Source organism: Diabrotica undecimpunctata, chromosome 6, assembly GCF_040954645.1.
Source record: "Diabrotica undecimpunctata isolate CICGRU chromosome 6, icDiaUnde3, whole genome shotgun sequence".
In the NCBI taxonomy this organism is placed as follows: Eukaryota; Metazoa; Arthropoda; class Insecta; order Coleoptera; family Chrysomelidae; genus Diabrotica; species Diabrotica undecimpunctata.
Genome location: NC_092808.1, coordinates 143,764,729 through 143,788,258, shown reverse-complemented (window position 1 = coordinate 143,788,258; position 23,530 = coordinate 143,764,729). Strand labels below are relative to the sequence as shown.

General features: G+C 33.5%; 1 protein-coding gene across 2 annotated transcripts in view; it reads left to right on the top strand.

The window, feature by feature from the left end:
• Dscam2 (Down syndrome cell adhesion molecule 2) overlaps nt 1-23,530 on the top strand; it is a 572,707-nt gene that overhangs the window by 398,724 nt on the left and 150,453 nt on the right. For both annotated transcript variants that reach the window (XM_072535610.1, XM_072535611.1), the window contains exons 10-11: nt 3,449-3,600; nt 17,726-17,998. In XM_072535610.1, the coding sequence (XP_072391711.1) occupies nt 3,449-3,600; nt 17,726-17,998 (425 nt within the window). The remainder of the gene's footprint in view (nt 1-3,448; nt 3,601-17,725; nt 17,999-23,530) is intronic.

The window sequence follows — 23,530 nt, the reverse complement described above, 5'->3', positions numbered from 1 at the left end:
ATATAAATGACTTTTAGTTAGGGTTTGCTTTCGTTTGGAAACATGAGTGCTTCAAAGTTTAATACTGTGTCAACTCGTTCTGAACTTATTGTAAAGCTCTAAAAAGCACCAAGACTAACACAAGCGTTAAACAAGATGAGAAATTAGAACTAATTTTACCTACAAATTGTCCTTCCAGTAATTTACTAAACGCTAATGAAGGACCTTAACCATCCAGCTTCACTGTAACGTTGTCAGATAATGTTGGAGATGTGAGATTACCTGACAATATAATTCAACAGGTAATAGACAACCATATACTATTTTATGACAGTGCAAATCCACTGATCATGTACACTGGAAGAATCTGATGTTGGTAAATCTGTTTATTTAGAATTACATGCTAGCCTCCAAGTTATAGATGTACCTGAAGTATTTAAGAATCTATTTACAAATGTGGTCCAACCAAACAATAATAATATAAACTTGAAAGAAGATCTAGGTTTGCCAGCTGCTAGTATTGATTTTGTGCCAACTGCAAGTAAAAATAGTAAACAAACTAATGCTCCTATATTGTAACGACAATACAGACCAACATATTGACAACCCCCGTTACAAAGAAAAGAAACAGATTTTAAACCAGCCTGAAAGAAAAAAAAATATCTAAAGATAAAGAAATGAAAATATCTCATGCAATAAAACACATACCGTTTGAAAAGGCTTATGCTTTTTGCAAAATAAAATGTGGACAGAGAAGTTACTGCAGAAAGAAGAGAGTTTAAGGTGTATTTATAAACAAAAAGAGATAGACAAACGTTTGCCACCATAACCGCTAACCTCCATTGATGGAGACGGCACTTGAAGAAGAAGAAGATAAACAATAAGTTTTGGGAAATGACGTGGTATGAACGCCTGCATTTCATTTTGACATCATGTAATAAAAACTGAACAAGAAATAAAAACAATGAAACAGAAAGGCGATCACTATCTATTTAGTACAAACAAAAAGTTTGCTCTGACATTAATCAAGAGGTGTTCAAGAGTTTTTTCCTCACTACATTAGGCATTAAGAAAAATAATGACAGGTTTGTGCATTATACACTCACAAATACTCCTAAAGCAGCTTTAACTCCACCTAGTGATAAGAGTGGAAGACAGCCATCTGGCCAACGAAAATAAATGATACCTCACGTAATCATCGAATCATTTCATCCCATGATTTCCCATTACAGGCGGGAGCATGCTCCAAATATGCGGTACCTTCCAGGTGATGTTAATGTAGCACTTGTGCACAGTGAATTCATCAAAAAATTTCCTGAGTTTAAAGTGAAAGTATCGTATAATTTATACAGGCAAATCGTTAAGGAACAACATATATAATTCGCACAACTATGATACGAGGAATGCGAAAAATGTGAGCAGTTTACTCTTCATGCCCACAATAAAGAAAATCTTGATATTTCGTGTGATTTTTGTAAACAATGAAAAGTTCATAATGAATTAGTTATAGAAGCAAGAAACGCATATAAACGATTTTCTGATGAGGAACGATCAAATAATGTAATATGTTTTTTAAGTGACATGCAAAACGTTATATATAATGTTGCCAAGAGTGGATATGTTCAAAAAAGTATTATTTGTAAAGCGTTTGGTAACCTATCATAAAACCTTTGCACCTGTAGGGAGAAAAAGTAAAGAAAATGTTCACTCCATGTTGTGGCATAAAGGAATTTCAGGCCGTAATAAAGAAGACAATGTTAGTGCGTTGTACATGTTTTTAAAACAACACAGAGATGTTGAAAAAGTTGTTCTTTGGTTAGACAACTGCTTTTCCCGAAACAAAAACTGGTGCCTTTACACATTTTTAGTGTATATAATAAACTCTGATGACATTGTAGCTTATGATATGGTTTTAAACTATTTCTAACCTGGTCATTCACTCATGAGTGCAGACAGTTTTCACCATCAAGTAGAGCAATCAATAAAAAACTTATGATTTTGAAGACTTTGTTGATGCAGTAAAAAAATCTAAATCTGGAAATATGAATGTATACAAAATGCAACATTTTGATTTCTACCACTAGCCCAATTTCGTGTCCCAACAAAAGGTTAAATCACCATCATGCTTGTATTTAAGTGACATAGTTAATATTACAGCTAAACGACGCAGTTACTATTTGTTGTGCAATACAAACTATGCTGTAATAAGCCCCTACCAACAACTGGACTTCTTATAAAAAAAATCAATGAAAGGGATTTAACTGCCCAGCCACCACACTGCTCCACGTGGATTTCCAGAAGGTAAGAAGAAAAATATCCTTCAGTTAGAATCAAACAAAAGAAACAGAAAGCAGAAAGAAACAAAGTACTGCCAGAAAATCGAAAACAATTTTGGAAAGACTTGCCTATTTATACATGTCTGCCAAAAGACTGAACCTATTGTGACATTTCATCTACTTATGTAAAAGTATTGGTTATATTTTTTAGAAAATATGTAAAGTTAATCCATTCCTAAAACTGTATATTGTTTAGTAATGTAAATCAAAGGTTATTTAAGTTAAGTTTATTTTTTTAAAGTTAAATTACCCATAAATAAATGCAGTGTTCTTTTACAAACATTCTTTCACAAACTATTAAAAATGTAAAGTAGTACATACGGCAAATATAGCTATTCTCTTTACTAAGGAAGAATGCCGTATGTACGACACCATTTTATATTTTCAACTTTTTTTGCATTAAAAATTAGAATTATACATTAAAAATTGTTATCTGTATTAAACATAAATATACTTGAAAAATAAACAATTAACAATTGAAATATATCATATTGAAAATTACAGCATCCTTCTAAATTTCAAGTGGAGTTTTCTCAAAATCCTACTACTGTTACATACTGCACTTTGCCTTAACTGGACAGAATAACAATAGGTAGAGGGATCGGCGTAGCAAACAGGCAACAGTTAACGATAAAGAGAACTAGCAAAATATACCAAGGAAGGTCAAGGCTCAAATACTGATGTAGTAATACTGATCACAAACTTGGAGAAGCTGCAACAACAAGTCAAACTATTGAATTATTATAAGCGATAAACTAAACACAAAATTCGGAATAAGATCTGACTGTTCGTTAAATAATAATTAAAAAATACATACTACAGAGATTTGTGAACTTAAATAAAATAAAAAGTAGAGTAGAATACCACGTAATGAGCAAGTACTTTTGCAATTGGTACTGGTACCTACTTACATCTTCCTCTGCGGATCCTTATGTTGAGTTGCTATACATTTTTCTATATTTGATATGTTACTGAGTCATAAACTTTAAAATAAAGAAACATTATAACAAACCATCTCTATTAACAAGAACCGACCAAATGTTAACCACAAGAATTCTATTGTAAATCTTACCCATAATAATATTTTCCCCGATGGCTTTATATTCATTTCTAATTATGCCTTTTTTTTCTAGATTTGTAATCGGACAGTATGTTACGGTCCACGGAGATGTAATTAGCCACGTTAATATCAGTCATGTTATGGTAGAAGATGGTGGGGAGTACATGTGTACAGCCGAAAATCGAGCAGGAAAAAGTTCTCATTCAGCACGTTTAAACATATATGGTAAGTAACTAAACGCCACCCCTAAACAAGACTTTGGAGTACTTTTTTTTTAATTTGAATGTATGAAACTTTGTATAAGACACGATAATAATAATAGGTCGGTAAGCTTCAACTAATTTACGGTCTTTGTCTTATTTTGGAATGGAATATAGTGATTAATTGATAAATCTATTTAAAAAAGTTCGTTTACAAAAAGGTATATTAATAAAAAACCCCTATTAGGTTATATAACAGAACGTTTTCGGAACAACTCTTCCATCATCAGTGCTATCCTAAAATAAGTCTAACCACTTTAATTAAAGCAAACGTGAAAGTTAAAATTTTGAACAAATTTTTATTACAAAAAGTGTGGTTAATACTTACTGGATGTACATGTTTGAAGTCACTAAATATAGTGGGTAAAAACCCTTTAAATGTAGTTAGATTAAATTTTAATAACATCTTTGATATTTAAAAACTAGGATGTTTAAGTTATAAGAGGAATTGATCACATGTATCGTGTGAAATATTTTCAAACAATCGTCACGTGACTCCAGCAGGTGAAGCTGAAGGCCAGTAATGCAGATAGACACCACGAACCGCACAATTTAAAAGTTTCACATTAAGTGACGATTACTCCCAATCACAATCGCAGGACGTTGTGTTAACAGATCAACAACAGAACAACGACAAGAAAACGGAGCAAACATAATTAACATAAAATAATGTGTAGTTTAAATTAGAGGGACAGTTAAAGTTATAAGATAGATGGATAATATAAGTAAATGAACTTACCGCTTGGTCGAACTAGCATGTTCGAGAGCTGCTACTCAAGTGAAGTGAAGTGAAGTGAGATATTTCGTAAGGGCTAAAATTTTCATCCAAAGCAAGGGAATTCCGATGCTTACATAAAATTAGCCCTAATTATGAATTAGAACAAAAAATCGTTTCGAACCAAAAGGACTTTCTTTTTTAAAACGATCTTTTGCAAGAGAAAACACAGCGGTGGCCATATGAATAGTTTTAGTAAACGGGCACAAAATTCATTGTATGAGTTCTTAGAAGATAAAGGTTTGTGAGCAGATAACGAAAACAAGCAATTGAGTCGTTCCTGTAAAGTCAAAAATTTTATGGACACAAGACAAGGTTTTCTTTGTCTTTCGCCAAGTTAGGAATTAGTGTCTTCTAAAACCATTCTTCATATAGATCCTTGTTCATTTCATCGTGGTAATCAGCGCTTTCTTTCTTGGCTAAGAAAGTTAATTCGATTCACGCCACAAAACCAGTCTCGCTTCCAGCATGAAGAAGAACAAACCGAAGACCTCTTTGGGTTGGAGCTTTCACTCCAGTAGAGAGCCCTTTTATAAAGGCATCTAGTGGATTTTTGATCATTGTGTCCCTCCATTCCTTTTAAACTGAAGCACTGGTGTTTGAACAAGACTCATTGGTATAAACACGGTTTACATTATCCTTTTTTTTTAATGTTTTTATTTGTCTCAGGTACTTGTATCTCCAGGATATGATATATTTTCTTTCCATTATTATCGAATCTAGAACTCTTTTATCATATTCAAAACTCATGTCATTAAGTAACCTACAAAATGTGGTTTTTAAAAAAGCTGGTAGATCCTCATTATCCTTCACTCTATTCATTATGCTGTCGACGGTTGGTGGTATGCTTTCCATAAAAAAAAATTATTGGCAATTTTTCTTATTGGTTAATTGGACTGAAAACTGTTTTTCTTCCTTTTTCTGTACCGGTTTCAGAACGCCACAGTCAGCAATGGCACACAAACTAAGAGTTGTTAGTAAGTGTTTCCCTCATAAAAATATTCATAAAGGAACCTGGATGATAACTGGTACTAAAAAATTTAATCAAATTAATCACATGTTAATATCTAAGCGGTGGGCAACCTCTATAATGGCATTAGAACTTATAGAGGCGCAAATTGCGATTCGGACCATTTCTTGGTTATATCGAAGATAAAACAAAGAATATCAATGGTAAGAAAAGAGAAAGGCGCCAAACAAAGAAAATAAAATACATATATGTATTTTTAAAAATCCTAAAAAGAAGAAGAAAAACAACATTGAAAAAGAATAGAATGCCATTCAAATGACAATTACAAATATGGCAAAGGAAACATTAGGTGAAACCTCAAGCAAAAGAAGCGAGGAATGTTTTGACCAAGATTGTCAACAAGTAATAAATAGCCAAAATATAGCTAGACAGAAATGTCTACAAAGACACGATTGAATAGAAGGGCATATGAAGAACTCAAAAAAGATGAAAAGAAAAGATGTAGAAGGAAAAAGAGAGAAATGTTGAATGGAAAAATACAATAAATTACAGATTATAATAACAGAAGGGAGACTAGAAAATTTTACAAGGGAACCAAGCAATACACCCAAGGATACATGACAAGATCAACAGTTTGCAAGGACAAAAATGGGGCAATTATCAGCGAGAAAGAAGAAATAATGAAAAGGTGGAAGGAGCATTTTCAAGAGCTGTTAAACCCATTAAAAAAACAAAGATAAAGAAATAATTCACCACACAGCAGAACAACTAGTTAAGCAACCAACATTGGAAGAAACGATAAACGTCATAAAACATCTAAAAAATAACAAAGCACCTGTCACAGATGGAATAACTGCAGAACTGATAAAGAATGGTGGACATGCGCTATGGAGGCATATCCATTAATTAATCGACCGCATATGAACACTACAAGCCATCCCAGAAGATTGGAAAGTAGGAATCATACTTCCTATATACAAAGGGGGAGACAAACGACTCTGCAAAAATTATGGGGGCATAAGAGTTTTAAATGTCGTCTACAAGATATTATCAGGAATTATATACAGCCACCTGGAATCGTTTTCGGAGGAGATGATTGGTGAATACCAATGTGGCTTCAGACTAAAGAGGTCAAGTATAGACCAAATACATATGTTAAGAGGTATACATGAAAAATGTGTTAAATATAACATACCTATTTACAACGTGTATATCGATTTCAAACAGGCGTTTGATGGAGTAGGTCGACAAAAGATGTTAAAGCAACTATCTATATTAGGGATATCCAATAAGTTGGTTAATTTTAATTTTAATCTAACTTTAGAAGCTTTTAGAAGCTTGTTGTAGAAGCCGTAACAAAAAAGTATTAAGCGAAAAAGTTATAGAAACTAAAACGAGAAGCTGCTACGTTTGGTCTATATATAAATGAAAGCAAAACAAAATATATGGAGTGCACAAAATCGAATCAACATGAGAATCTGAAGGTAGACAACCATACCTACAAATATGCCTCCACTTTTCCCTACCTAGGCTCAATAATAAATGACAACAACAATATCAGTCAAGAAATACAAGCACGGATTCTTAGCGGTAATAAGTGCTTTTATGCATACAAAGACTTAATGAAAAGGGTACACGTAAACTCATCACCAATTACCATAAATACCCTCGTACATAGTACAAACTCATCACCGCCATAAAAGTAGGGTTTTCAAAATAAACCCTAAGAGATTGGTAAACTGATCACTGGCCTACCTGCACCCCGGATCAGGTATAGACCATAAAATCCCAGCATACGGCTAGTTTTTGGTAATTTCACAGAATAATCCAAATCCAGATGTCTTAAATGTAACTGTAATTTATTGGTTTTTATTTGGGAATTCCACAAAATTCTATTGATAGCTACCTAAAATCATGCGAAAAGAAAAATTTCTCTTCATTTGCCCTTGTTTCTTTAACATTGATAGTGAACTGCTAATCGATTACGTTCTGAGCCAACGCGGACAAAAAATAATGGTTATCAATAATTTCAAATTTCAATTGCGAAAGACTCTAAAAAAATCGAATTGCCATTTGTGGACTCGTGCGACGAAAGAGTGTAAAGCTGAGCCTTAGGCCGTCCGCACATTAAGCTACTAAAAAGAAACTAAACTAGTTGGTAACTAGAATTACCAACTGTTTACAAACTGCGACTCGCACACTACGCTACTGAAAATTAATAGAAACGAGTCACTTCTTGCCTGTACGAGTAGCTTTGTTATAGGGTGTTTAAATTTTAAACCTATATATTATATTATTGAGTGTTATTATCGCGTTAAGAATGTCTAGTGACTCAAGTGATGAAGATATTATTCTTTATTATTATAATAGAAGACGTAAAATGCAGAAAAAAAGAAGGTATTGGGTTCATCCCTACATTGCAAACAATATAAATTGCAGAGCTTTTGTTGCTGCAAAAGAATTACAAGAAAGTGATACTAAATTTCTTGCATTTTATAGAATGTCAAAAGAATCTGTTCATGGGATGTTTTTCCACTTCTTGCACTAATTTTATATTAAACGACTGTCCTACCAATTTCGCAATTTCGCGTGTAAACTTTAAAAATATCACAACAAACTAGAAACTAGTCCCCAAGCGACCTGCACGTCCAGTCCGCTGTCGACTGATCACTGACGCATTAGAGACCGGTTACTAACTAGTAGCGCTGTGTGCGGATACTCATTAAAATACATGGGCAGTAACTAATAAGCAACTGATTGGTAACTAAAGTTACCAACTGGTTTCTTTTGAGTAGCTTAATGTGCGGACGGCCTTAAAACAGAAAAAAATCAGCTTAATTAAGTTTTTTAAGTTAACTGTATAAGATGTTTCTTGTAGGCAAGGCATAATATTACTTTGTTGCTGTAGATTACCTTTTCTGATATTAAATTTTGAGATTTCTAATTAAATTGTTAAAGTCACATTGTTATATATATATATACATATATATATATATATATATATATATATATATATATATATATATATATATATATATATATACAGGGTATCCAATTAAGTCGGCACCATATTATGTGAAACATTTTTATTTTTAGTTTTATAAATTTTGTTATATAAAATAATTATGTTACATAAAAAGTTTTGAATGATCTAAAACCTAGAATACAATGATTAGATATTAAATTTTTTTTAGTTGTATACGCGGTTTGTCCAAAAAATGAATTGTGGATATTCTCAAGTCTTAATAAAATTCAGGTTGTTTAACGAACCGCGTAAATGACTGAAGAATACTAATATCTGATTCTGATGATTGAAGTTCTAGATCATTCAGAACTAGAGAATAAATTTTTTTTCATAAAACTTCATCTACTAAAATCTAAAAGCATCATCAGGGTGCTACAATAAACAAAATTAGTACAAATTACAGAATAAAAATTATTTTGTATCTTACACTAATTGAGGTTAGTTGTCATGATGTTTATAAAATCAAATGAACAACTCATCTGACTCCTACAAATAATGGCGAAAACTAACCAAAAAATGTAAAAAAATTGCTTTTAAAAGCACTCTAATTTTGGGATCTTTGTACATTGAAAGATAAAGTACAGGAAACTGTACTTAAGCATTTTGATGCATTCTGTCACAATAAATGCATTGCTGATTACTTCAAATTTAAAAATTTCCGCCAATGATGCCATAAAATTTAAAGCTTTGCACGTGTAAAAAATTAAGTCCTTCGACTTCAATGCACTAATAGCACATTCACGTTTTTAGCTTTTCCTATTTTTTAGACATTTTATATTTACTTCCTGTCCAAAATCGTCTATTATTTTTAAGATAGTCAAATAACGCCAAAACAGTAAGACTTAGACCGAATTTATGCTTAAAAAATTATCTCGAGAATTCAATGAGAAATATAAAAATGCAATGAAAATCAAATAACGAAGTTGGGACTACTTCCGATATAATAGCACATGTTGACAAATATTTTCATTAAAGTTTACTATCGAAATCCTATGTAACTAAATTTTTAGATCTCAAAACCATTTAGATTGGCAGATACGTCTAATAGGCCACACCGTGAGACGTATTAATATCTTAGTTAAATTTTAAAGCAACTTGCTTAAAATAATTTCTGAATTTATTAAATTATCACATAAACGAGAAGTATAACAGGTAAGAGGCAATCTTTCTCATTAGAAACCAGGCAAAAATCCCGGTGATGAGTTTACCTATCTGCGGTGATGAGTTTACCAATCTCCAAAGGATGCCGGTGATCAGTTTACTATATCTCCTAGGGTCTAATAATTTTATGGGGGGCTATATAGTGATGAGTTCGTACACGTCCAATGAAAAGTAAGTTACTGAATCGTGAGTCTAAGCTTAGAATCTTCTTCTTAAGATGCCTTCTCCATTACTGAAGGTTGGCTATAACTACAGCAAATTCCTCTCTATCTTGAGCTGTTCTTAGTATCGAATGTGTGTCCATGCCTATCCAGTCTCTTACATTCTTCAACCAGGAGCATATTCTTCTTCCTGGACCTCGTCTTCCTTCCACTTTCCCTTTCATTATAAGTCGTAGGAAGCTGTATTTTTCTCCTCTGTAAATATGTCCTAGATAACTCGTTGTTCTGTTTTTTACAATATTTAGGAGTTCTCTCTCAGTACCCATTCTTCTTAGCACCTCGTTGTTGGTCACGTGCTTGTCCAAGAGATATTCAGCATCCTTCGAAAAACCCACATCTCAAAGGCTTCTATGCGCCTCATACTTGTAATTCCGAGAGTCCATGTTTCCACTCCGTATAGCAATATGAAATAAATAAACGTTTTTACAAATTGGTATTGGATATCTAACGATAACGTAAGTTTATTAGGAATTTTTTCATTCGTTGAAATGTGGAATTAGCATAATCTATACGAGCACGTATTTCGACCTCGTGGTCAAGACTGTTTTTTATCCAGCAACCAAGATACTGGAATCTTTGTACTGGTTCTATATGTTTGTTATAGATACAAATATGTCGACATTTGGTGCACGTGTAACAGCCGTTACTTTTGTTTTATTTGTGTTTATATTTAGTCCCAAGCTATCTCCCTCTCTAATAATCTACAAAACAGTAATTAGACAAGTGGTCATATATGGATGTGAAACGTGGACCCTCTTAATTACTGATAAAAATCAACTGAGAATATTTAAGCGCAAAAAACTAAGAAAAATATTTGGACCAAGCCAATGCAGCGATGGTTCGTGGAGAATTAAAATGAACCACGAGCTGGATGGACTAATGCAGAGCGCAGATATGGTTGGATTTGTAAAGTCACAAAGACTAAACTGGCTCGGTTTCCTAGAAAGAATGCCAGATAATCGAGCTGTAAAATTAGTCCAGAGATGGAAGCAGAACAAGAGGAAGGCCCCGTAAAAGATGGATAGACGACGTAGAGAGGGATCCTAAAACCATGAATATCAGGCAGTGGCGAAGGAAAGTTTCCGACAGGGCAGGATGGAAGAACATTGTTAAGGAGGCCAAGACTCACAAAGAGTTGTAGCGCCATTAGAAGAAGAAGAAGAGGCAATTATTGTTTGCGCATATATTCCAGTGCTATGATTCTTAAATCCGATTAAGCGTTAAGGACCAGCTGGTGTTTGTGTTATCGATGGTGTTGAAAAATATTTGAAAAAGTTGCTGCTGATTAGGAAATGGTTTATCAGCCCCGGGTTAAATTTAATATGGAGCGCAGCAGTATGAAGTAAAGTAAAATGAATTCTTCTGTTATTCTAATTTACCGTTCTATTCTTTTAGTCTATAAATTATTCTCTTTCACGGTTAAAGAAATAGTACTAAAATTTGTATCTTGTTTAAAATCAGTGGAGTTCTTGTAACTACATACTAATTTGTGTGCTTAAGAGCATCGCAATAAACAATATAAAATACATTAAAACTGAAAAATCAATAATTTATGCTCAACAGAAATTCTTAACAATTATATTATACTGCTTTCTATAATAAATACGACACAAAAGTATCGAGATAACTCTGAATAAGAAACACCCCTTTAGATCAAAGAGTTGGGTGTTTATACCAGTAAAAAAAGCCAGAAACGTAAAACTAACCGGTTTTAATTAAGCCGTTTTTAAAACTCTCGGGATTGGTCGGACGACAGTGATTCATGCATGAATAAATCTACTCTTCGTAATTTTCCGAGTAGAAAACGTTTAATTACGTCTTGGCTTTTTCTCAACGACGTTAATTGATCCTTTATCATAATTTTTTTCTCTTTCGCTATGTATTTTTGTCTTTACGAGTTAAACTTTTTGGTTCGTTAAGTCCGTATTGAATTTGTCATTTAGATTCCTTTCATAATTTGTAGGAAACCTGCTGAGAACAATTTTTAATTGTTTATTAGTTTCTCTAGGACGTTTTGATTGACTAAAGAACTACCGAAGAAAAAAACAGTGGAGTGTGCCTATACTACTTTAGTAAGTGTGCTTTTCTATACATGCCTGTTCTACACTTCTACCTTTGTCTATCATTAATATTATAATGGTTCAATTTTCCATTGTGTACTATTGAACATAAATCTCCTGAAAAATATCTGGACACTCCCATTAGATATCAACCAATATCAGGTGGATATCAGTAATAAGCTACTATTGCATGAAATCTTCGAGAACGATCTTAACGACTTAAATAATTGCATCATAAATGCCCTAAAAGAAAGTCACCGCACTGTCCTAAAAGAAAATCAGATAGTAAAATAAGTCCATATACTGAAACGCTGCTGGATCAGAGAAGACAAATGAGAAGCGATAAAAATGCAGACAGCCATACTCTAAGAGAAATGAATAAAGCTGTTTAAAAGAAAATCAGGAGACATTTAAGGAAATTTAAGACTCACTACAGAGGAAAATAATAGCCTAAAAGTTCTACGTAAAACGCCAACGAATGGGAAATACGAAATTCATAAATTAAGAAACAAGCAAAATGAAATAATATCACGTAGAGACAAGTTAATTTAATACAGGTCGTCGAAGAGTTTTACGAGGAATTGTATGGAATTAGTCCAGAAGATCAAACACGAATACAAACAGCCATTTTAAAGAAAATCATGAATCAAGATTCCGAACTAATGCCAGAGATAAAGGTAGATGAGATTCGACAAGCATTAAGAAAAATGAAAAATGATAAAGCCCCAGGAGAGGACGAAATTGTAATAGAAGCTATCGTAAATGGAGGAGAAATGCTATTAAATAAATTAAGGAAACTGTTTAATCTACGTTTGCAACAAATAGAGGTGCCCAAATAATGGTACTATACTATAACAGTACTATACCATTTGCATATAACAGGAGAACGGATCTAGAAAATTATAGACCTATTAGCCTGTGAAACCACATATACAAGCTCTTCAGTAGGCCAGTCACATTAAGATTGGAGAAAAAATTAGATTTCCACCATCTGAGAGAACAGGCAGGATGATGTTCAAATTATGGTACTAATGATCACCTCCATACAGAAAAGACACTTATTGAAAAATCTATAGAATACAACAAACCTCTTGTCCTTACTTTCATAGATTTTCATAACACGATCGAAATAGACAGCCTTATAAAAGCAATGAATGACAGCAGGATTGACTATGGGTATAGTGAACTTATTTACAATATTTACAAAAATGACTGTTAATATACAATCATTTTTGTAAAACCCAACCAATAAAAATAAAACATGGGATGAGGCAAGTAGACTACTGACAGCAAAAATGAGCATTAATTGGAAACATAACAAGATCCATTCCACAAAAGAACCGTTGAACACTATAAGAGAAAAACAATACAATATAGAACTACTCCAAGAACAATCAATAAGAGAACTATACCAACAACGTCTAGACCAAAAATTAATAGAATTCAGATACGGCAACATCGAAGAAATATACGAGCATATAAAGGCGAGTATAAAGCAAGCAGCATTCGAAGCCCTTGGGGAAAAAGAACATATAACAAATAAACAGCACTATTATGAAATAAATGAACCAACAAAAAGAATAATTCAAGAAAAAAAGCAACTATACAGAAAATGGCTGACTACAAACAACGATGAAGTTTATAAAGAATATAGAGAAAAAGATAGAGAAGTGAAAAAACAAATAACACAGCAAAGGAATGAAGAATGGGAAAGAATCTGCTTAAGTATTGAAACATATATAGGAGGTACAAGAACTTCGGAGTCATGGAAAGTACTGAGAGGATTGAAACAAAACTCAAAAGAAATAATTAAATTGGGAAATATACAGGACAAAGAATCGAAGGACTACTACAAGGAACTATTAACAGAACAAAGACCACAATTCATTGAAAAAGAAAACAGGCGAAGACGAAGCAGATTCCCACAACAAGAAATAGAAATAACAGATAGGGAAATGAGAACGGCCATAAAAGCAATCAAAAATAAGAAAGCACCGGGACCTGGAGGCATCTCACCTGAGCTTATAAAATACGGATCAAAAAAATTACACCGGATGATACAATGGATATTTCAGAAAGCCATAAATGGAGAACAGCTCCCAAAAGAATGGACGGCGGCATATATGACATCTATATTTAAGAAAGGAGATAGAAAACGATGCGAAAACTACAGAGGAATAAGCGTAATATCATCAATAGGAAGATTATATGGGAAGATAGAGCAAGCGATAAAAGGCAAAATCGGAGAGGATCAGGCAGGCTTCACGGTAGGAAGATCATGCATAGACCACATATACACACTGGAACAACTGTTGGAAAAGAAAAAAGCAAAAAATAGAGATATACACTTGGCATTTGTGGACCTGAGAAAGGCGTATGACTCTGTACCAAGGTCAGAACTATGGGAGGCAATGTACAAATTAGAAATACAGACGGAACTCATAGAAGCTACAAAAGCTCTGTATAAAGAAAATAAAGTGTCCATTAAAATGGGAACAAGAATCATAGGAGACTTCACCACAACAAAAGGGCTCCTGCAGGGTTGTTCCACATCTCCAACCCTATTCAAAATATACTTAGAGAAAGCCTTGACTACATGGAAAAGAAAATGCGAAGGCATGGGAGTACCGGTACGGAACGAATACCTATATACATTAAGTTTTGCAGACGATCAAGTACTGATTGCACAAGACCAAGACGACCTCAGCTACATAATGAAGAAACTACAAGAAGAATATACCAAGGCTGGCCTAGATATTAACGTCGCGAAAACAGAGTACCTATCTACAAGTGAAGAAGACATAGAAGATCTACAGATTGATGACAACGTAAAAATCAAAGGAAAGGATAAATTCAAATACCTGGGGTTTATAATCATGAAAAAGGCAACAACAGAGGAAGAAATTACACAAAGATTAGGACAAACAAGAACAGCAATCCGACAACTCAACTCAGTATGGTGGGATAGACACCTAAATATGAAGACAAAAACGCAGATTTATAAAACATTAGTGCGAAGTATTATGACATATGGGGCTGAAAATTTGATCATAAACAAGAAAACCAGCAGTAAGATAGTAGCAACAGAGATGGAATGCCTGCGAAGATGCTGCAGAGTAACAAGAATGGATAGGAGAAGTAATGACGAAATAAAGCAAAGAACATCAATAGAAACAGACATACTAACATATATAGAACAAAAAAGACTAAAGTGGTATGACATGTAAGAAGAACTAGCGACAGCAGATGGATAAAGAGAATAACCGAATGGAGCCCCATAGGAAGGAGGAAAAGAGGACGACCCCGAAAATCTTGGAGGAACGAAGTAGACGACGCCATGAGTAAGAGAGGACTAAACGATGGAGAATGGAACAACAGAGAGAGATGGAAACGGTTGAGCGAGGGAAGGCAGTGAATACTGTAGAATCCCTAAATATATATATATATATATATATATATATATATATATATATATATATATATATATATATATATTGATTAAGAGTATCAGCAATCGGTCAGGAAATAAAACTCTATTTGTTCAGTCTCAATATTTCGTCACGATTTTGTGACTTCTTCAGGAGAAAACTGTAAATTTATTAGATTAATTAATGATTATATGTAAACAAAATGAATATTTTAATACTTACAACTATAAGAATGAAAATTTAAATTTCTTTGGCATATCTAAATAAATGACATATTTTTGTTTGATTTTATTAAGAGATATGCCAAAGAAATTTAAATTTTCATTCTTATAGTTGTAAGTATTAAAATATTCATTTTGTTTACATATAATCATTAATTAATCTAATAAATTTACAGTTTTCTCCTGAAGAAGTCACAAAATCGTGACGAAATATTGAGACTGAACAAATAGAGTTTTATTTCCTGACCGATTGCTGATACTCTTAATCAATATTTAAAACAGTACGGTCGAAAAAATAATTTGAAAAATATATATATATATATATATATATATATATATATATATATATATATATATATATATATGAGGCAAGTAGATACATTGTTACCGAAATTATTTATAACGGCATTAGGGTATGCCTTTAAGATGCTCAATTGGGACTACAGAAGAGTAACAATAAACGACGAAAAGCTTGATCATCTTTGTTTCGCAGATGACATTGTCCTTATCACAGATAATTTAGGATAAACCACAGATATTTTAAATGAATTGGACTTTGCATGTTTGAAGGTGGGCCTCAGATTGAACTTGACCAAAACTAAGTTTATGGCATTTAACTATTCGAGAAACAGTGGTAGAACTGAAAAAGAAATATACGTATTTTAGTTGAAATAAGAATCAGCAGTGATAACCAAATATGCGAAATCCAAAGACAAATACTCCAAAAAAGTATTTGACCAATGCGTATTACCGGTCGTGACCTATGGAGCGGAAACTATGACTCTAACCAACACTACGGCTTCAAAATTGAGAGTAAGACAGAGACGAGTGGAACATTCTATGCTGGGAGTGACGTTGCGAGACCGTATAAAAAACGAAGATCTGCGAAGAAGGACGAGTATTGCTGATGTTGTGGAACCCATAGCAAAGCTGAAATGGAACCGGACAGACCATATAGCGAGAATGTATGACTCACGATAGACAAGCAAAGTTACCAATTGGAAGCCAAGAGCAGACAAACGTAGTAGAGAAAGACCACCTATACATTGGGCTGACGACATCAGGCGTATCACCAAACATTGCCAACAAAGAGCAGAAAATCGTAAAGAATGAAGGAGTTTAAGGGAGGCTTATGTCCAACCGTGGAGGTGACAAAGGCTGGATGAAGGTGATGATGTTCTACTGCTTGTAATTGGTCATAAAATGTTTTCTTTGTTGTTTGAGGCTTGTTATTTTTAGGACCATATACTCCGATGATGATCTGGTCTTCCTTCTCCATTCTTATTTTTGTTGTTGCAATCTTTTCTGATACTTATAGACACTCTTTAATCGGATTTTGGTATCTTTGGTTTATAAGTAGGGCTACACTTTCGTTGGCCCTCTTTTTTGCTACTTCACTCAGTATAGATTCACCTCATTTAGATTGTATTTTTCCTTTTTTTGTTTCACGTAATTTAGAGGCGCATATTTTATGTTTATTCGTTTCTCTTTCAGCACTTAGGTTATTTCCTGATCTCTAATGTTGGGCGATCTTATCTGGGTTTTAAATGTTTTTCTCTTGTTTCATTTCTTGTTCTTATTTCTTGTCGTGGTTGTCTTCACTTAATCAGTCTGGTTCCGAGGCTTCACATTGTTTCTTTGAGCAGTGTGTCTATATCCCGTCTAAGTAGCAATGCCATTTCGTTAAGTTGAAAGTTTGCTCAAGGATCGTGTTTCTCTCTCTCTCTCTCACTCTAACTCTCTAAGTCTGTGTTAGGTTCTGGAACTAACTGACAAGTTATCAAAAGATGAAAAATGTTACATCGTAGTGTGAATAACGAAAGAGCAAATCTTTAGAAAGAAAAGACAGGCATTCATTATTTCTGGTGTTGTTAACTGTAAACATAATATGCTATACTTTTCGTTTACACCCGGTATATTAGAATAAAATTTAAAGAAACGCATGGCTGAACACGATTTTTCCACAAAAAATATCTTTTTTAAAACAGTATTCTGATAATATTGGTTCTATATCATGTTTTATTCACTGTAAATATCCAGATTTAGACCTCAAGGGTTTTGGATTTATGATATAATAATGTGTGATATAGTAAATCTCTGAAGGTCTATTTCTATTTTCAACATAATCACGTCTTTATAAGGTTTACCGTATTTTAAATCAAAACGTCCACTATTAAATCAGGACTCGCAGTTCCGTTGAATTCACGCTCGAATTCTTATTTCCCTCAGGAATGCCCTACATCCGCCTAATCCCGAAAGTGACCGCAGTGGCTGGCGAGACCCTCCAACTCAAGTGCCCGGTGGCCGGCTACCCCATAGACGAGATCCACTGGGAGAGGGGCGGGAGAGAGCTGCCGGATGATTTGCGACAAAAAGTACTCGGTGATGGCACGTTGGTTATCAGTCCGGTGGAAAAGAAGGCCGATTCAGGCGTGTATACTTGCTGGGCGAGGAATAAACAAGGGCATAGCGCACGAAGAAGCGGAGAAGTCAACGTAATAGGTAGGCCATTACTTCCATTTTTGGAATTTCTTTCATTACTCAATTTTTGATACATAAATTGGTTAGAGAGATTTTTAAGATATACCTGTCAAAAGAAATATAGATTTTGAAATGATAACTCAATTTTTTTTGTTTTAATCATAGCAAACAAGTTAAAATATGAAATGACAGATAGATTTTTTTTAATTTTACGTTAATAAATTTAAACAGGATTTTCTACACACTATGAAGGATATGTCTATCATACTGCTAGTGTTACTTCTTTTAGGAGAAAAGTCACACTGGTCCGAAGAGATGTAAGTCTAATAGTTGCACAGTGATAAGAACAACTCATACAGTGATATTTTTCCTAAACATTTAATAGTGGCTTAATATACGGGCTTGTAAATCTTGTTCACATGCATCCACATATTGTACTTTGGGGATCCCATGGACGCAGCAGTTTGAGAGTAGGTGTATAGAGGTCTCACCCGTTATTTCATCTTCTTCTTCTGCTAGTGCTTATCCTCTATGGATGTTGGCTACCACAGTGGCCCATCGTATTTTATTAGCAGCTGTTCGAAATAGGTCTATGGTGGTCATACCTGTCCACTGTCTCAAATTCTTAGGCCAGGATATTCGGCGGCGTCCTGGTTTTCTATTTCCTTCTATTTTCCCTTCTAATATCAATAGTAAGATTCGGTCACATTATGAGACAACCTGAAAAATATGATCTTTTACATCTGATCATTCAGGGAAAGATCCAAGGTAATCGTTGTCCTGGTAGAAGAAGAACATCATGGCTGAAAAATCTAAGGCAATGGTATGGAAAATCAACTACATCGTTACTTAGAGCTGCTGTCAATAAAGTCACGATAGCGAATATGGTAGCCAACATGATATCCAACGATCGATAACGGTCATGGAACTAGAAGAAGAAGAAGATTCTGTATTTATTTTCATTTCTCATTATATGTCCGAATTATGCTAACTTTCTTTCTTTAATGGATTTCAAGACTTCAGGTTCTTTTTGTAAACGTTGCAATACTGAGTCGTTAGTAATATGATGTACATATGATATTGTGCGCATGCGACGATAGCACCACATCTCGAAAGACTACAACCGTCTGCAAGACGCATCAGTGAGTGTCCATGCCTCTGCTCCATACATAAGAACAGAAAACACATAACATTTAAGGATTTTGAGTCGGAGATGTAAGTTCAAGGTTAAATTGCAGAGAACTTTCTTCATCTGTTGGAAGGCACTCCTTGCTTTTTCGATCCTACATTTAATCTCGTATGAGTGATCCCAGCTGTCTGTGATGTTGCATCCTAGGTATGTTATTTTTTCTGTTCTATCCTATACCTCATTGTCTGCCATAAACTTTGCGCTGTATCTTGGTTTTCTTGGTATCTTGGCTTATGATCATAATTTTCGTCTTCTTTATTTCATAGAAGCCGAATTCTACATTTTTTTTATTAAACGTTTTTTTTTTCTTACCTACTTCTTAAATTTAGATTGAGAATGTTTGCTTATGCGAATATTTTACATTTACAGAGTTATTGTATCTCAGTTTCATTCAGTTTTCTAATTGTTAAAGTTCTGAAAATGTCAATTTTAAAACTTAGTCTTCAAATTCTTGGTATATCTTAAAAATTGAGCTAGAAATTATAGGTTAAAATGAAAATGTACATAAAAGTTTAAATATAAACAAATTTGTCATTTCATAGATAAGAAGTAGACAAATATTTATATAAAAAGTATCTAGAAAGATTGACATCGATTACTGATATTGGCCAGTCTAATAGCCGGTCTCTGTAGTGAACATCATCAACATAAAAAAGTTTCACACACCAACATAAAAAGTATAAAAGAAAATTAAACTTAAATGAAATATCTAGTAAATGACAGTTTTGGAGTGTAATTTTCCTCGTCACTACAGATTTGCTTGAAAATTTGGATTTAGATTGCTCTTATCCTCAACTTCACTTTTGGACTCGCGCCCAGGATAAAGCTCTTCTCGGGACTGAAAAAACATACCTTCAAACTAAGTTTTTAAATGAATAAATTGACTAACTCTAACTACTTTTATTATTAAAAGTTTATTCACTACTACTACAGAAACACTAAAAAGATATATGTTTTGCTTTTCTGAACATTTCTTTTTTTTTTTGTTTTTCTGTAAGATAAAAATTGGTTAACCTATTGCTGTTTAAAGTTTGCATACACTTGTAATAAGTGACTCGTTCAAGCCCTTTCAACTACAACCGTTTTAACAATAAGGGAATAAAAAAAATAAATTTAAATGACCTTATAATTCTTAAAAAATCTCTCTCCAGATGACCACTGGTCACTCCAAAAAATTCAAGAAACCGGCACTGTCAATTCCTCAAATAAGAAAACCTGATAGAAGTTGGACGCAGACTGATAATAAAAAAACCAACGTATTTGCAGAATATTTGGAAAATATATTTACCCCAAATTTAGGTCAAAACATAAATGATGATGTAGTTAGCGAATGTCTAGATGAACTTTGCCAAATATCACCTCTAATAAAAGTATTCTTCCCATTCGAGGTTCGCAGATTAATAACGAGTACGAACTCACACAAAGCTCTAGGATACGATTTAATCGATGGGGGAATCCTAAAACATTTACCCAGGAAATCAGCTCCTATGCTTACTATTATCTATAGTAGAATGCTGCAGTTAAGCTATTTTCCAAAATAGATATATATATATATATATATATATATATATATATATATATATATATATATATATATATATATATGTATATATATATATATATATATATATATATATATATATATATATATATGTATATATATATATATATATATATATATATATATACAGTGTGGCGCACCGAAAACGAAACAGAGGCATTTACTGGCAGATGATTCCTTTTTTGGAAAAACGCTCGGACCCGTCGATTTTGTTTTCGAGGGGGACACAAAATTGGCATAAAATCACTTTAACATTTGCAGCCCCTTAAGCGGGGGTGGCATCATCCCTAAAATCTTAAATGAAAAGGGGGGTCGAATGATCCATTATTTGAAAGGTCTTTCAACTCCCTTTATAATGATGTAAAATTTATGTATTCAATTCAGTAGTTTTGGAGATTTATTGATTTAAAGTTTAAAGTAGACTTTAATAGGTACATCAAATTAGTTTGTACTTCTTTCAGAAGAAATTTTAGTAAAAGCATTTTCTTGATAAGTAAATGCTTTTATTTACTACGCCCATTACTACCAAATAGTACATTAAATTAGTACTTTGTTGTTAAAATATCATTTATTGCTTTATACATAAATTAACCATGGTATATTCCACGGCAGAAAGGGTTGAAATTATTGAAATATTTTTCGGAAATAATCAGTGCGCTAATAGAACAGCACAAATTTTTAATGAGCGACATGAGAACAATAATGTGCACCGAAAATATGTTCTAGAACTTGTAGCTAAATTTCACTGAGCCAGAAACTGGATCAGTCGCCAATAAAAAACGTAATATTGAAAATCCTATAAGGAACGAAGCAACAGAAGTGGGGGTTTTAGGGCAAGTTATTGTAGATCCTACATTAAGTACCCGCAAATTGCAAACTTCGTGTGGTGTTAGTCGACGTACTATCCAACGGATTCTAAAGGCCCATAATTTTCATCCGTATAAAATTCACCTTGTACAAGAACTTAATGAAGACGATTTTGATAAGCGATTAGAATTTTGTGAAGTTATGAGTGAACGAATTACAAACGATGAACAATTTTTATTTAACATTTGCTTTTCCGACGAATGTTCCTTTTTTTCGTCATAATTGTCGATATTGGTCGGACTCTAATCCCAGAATTTACCATGAGGTACACACACAGCAGCCACAAAAATTAAATGTTTGGGCTGGCATTTTTGGCGATCATTTGGTTGGTCCTTTTTTCTTACCTGGAAATTTGACTGGTGAAATGTATTTGGAATTACTGCAAAATGCCATAGATCCTGCGCTAACAGATATAATTGAAAATCAGAATGATGGTCGATACGTTGAGAATATGTTGATGTTCCAACAGGATGGTGCCCCACCACATTACGCATTAAGAGTTCGGCATTATTTAGATCAGACCTTTCCAGGTCAATGGATTGGTAGAAGAGGTGCCGTTGAATGGCCCCTAAGATCGCCAGATTTATCACCTTTGGATTTCTTTTTGTGGGGTTACTTAAAAAGCATAATCTAAAATCTTTTACTCAGCCAACATCCTTAGAAGATTTACGAAAAAGAATTGTGAATGAGTGCCATCAAATTACTCCTCAAATATTGCAAAATGTCCGGCAACGTTTTCAGCAAAATCTTTATTATTGCATGGAAAGTAATGGTGGTCATTTTCAACATTTACTCGGCTGACAGGTCAGTTCATTCTTTATTTTTTAACAACTTTGCTGCTATGTATTGATCTCCTCTTACGATGATGTATTTAAACTTTAAATCAATAAATCTCCAAAACTACTGAATTGAAGTACATGAATTTTACATCATTGTAAAGGGAGTTGAAAGACCTTTTAAATGATGGATCATTCGACCCCCCTTTCCATTTAAGATTTTAGGGATGGTGCCACCCCTGCTTAGGGGGCTGCAAATGTTAATGTGATTTTATGCCAATTTTGTTTCCTTCTCGATAACAAAATCGACGGATCCAAGCGTTTTTTTTAAAAAGGAATCATCTGCCAGTAAATGCATCTGTTTCGTTTTCGGTGCGCCACCCTGTATATATAATGTCGGTTTACAACGTTCTTTGACTTCTTCCGATTTCCAATCTCCATCTCATTCTATCGTTCCATAGATCGTCCTCCAGTTCTCTTTCTCTGATTTCTTTATCAACTCCTTCTCTCCAACTTCTTCTAGGCCTTCCTGGTCTCCGCCTACCTCTTGGTTGTCATTCAAAAAATAGATAAAAACAACAAAATACCTGGAAATACATTAAAAAATAATTAAAGTTTTAACCAAACCATAACATCATAGTAAATATCTTAATCCTTTCATATTCTTACCTTACAAATTCACACAAATTAGAAATGTTTGGAAAGGTTTTAAACACCGCCCCCCCCCCCCCAATATGACATCAGAGCTTAAGTAGTCCATTATACTAGACAGTGTCTGAAATAATTACCTTCTCTGCAAATCTCAGTATTGGATCAGTTAAAGTAAACAAACCTTTGAATGCACAAACTCTTAGTTAGATTTTTGTTAAGACATAATTAAATTTATAACATTTCGTAATAAAGTTGTTCAATGGGATAATTCGTTAGTCTAACGATGCTCTCGTTTTCAAACATTTTGTACATTTTCATTTTTATTTTATAAAAGTTTCTACTAATGAGATATTTAGATATTTGTTATTTATTTTAACTTACAAGTTGGATTAACCTGTAATTTAATTTATTTATTTTTAACACTGCATTTTTAATAATATTCGCGTAATGATAGTTTGTTTTTACTAACTAAAAGTTTTATACAGTGAATTCATAACCTGCGGAAACTG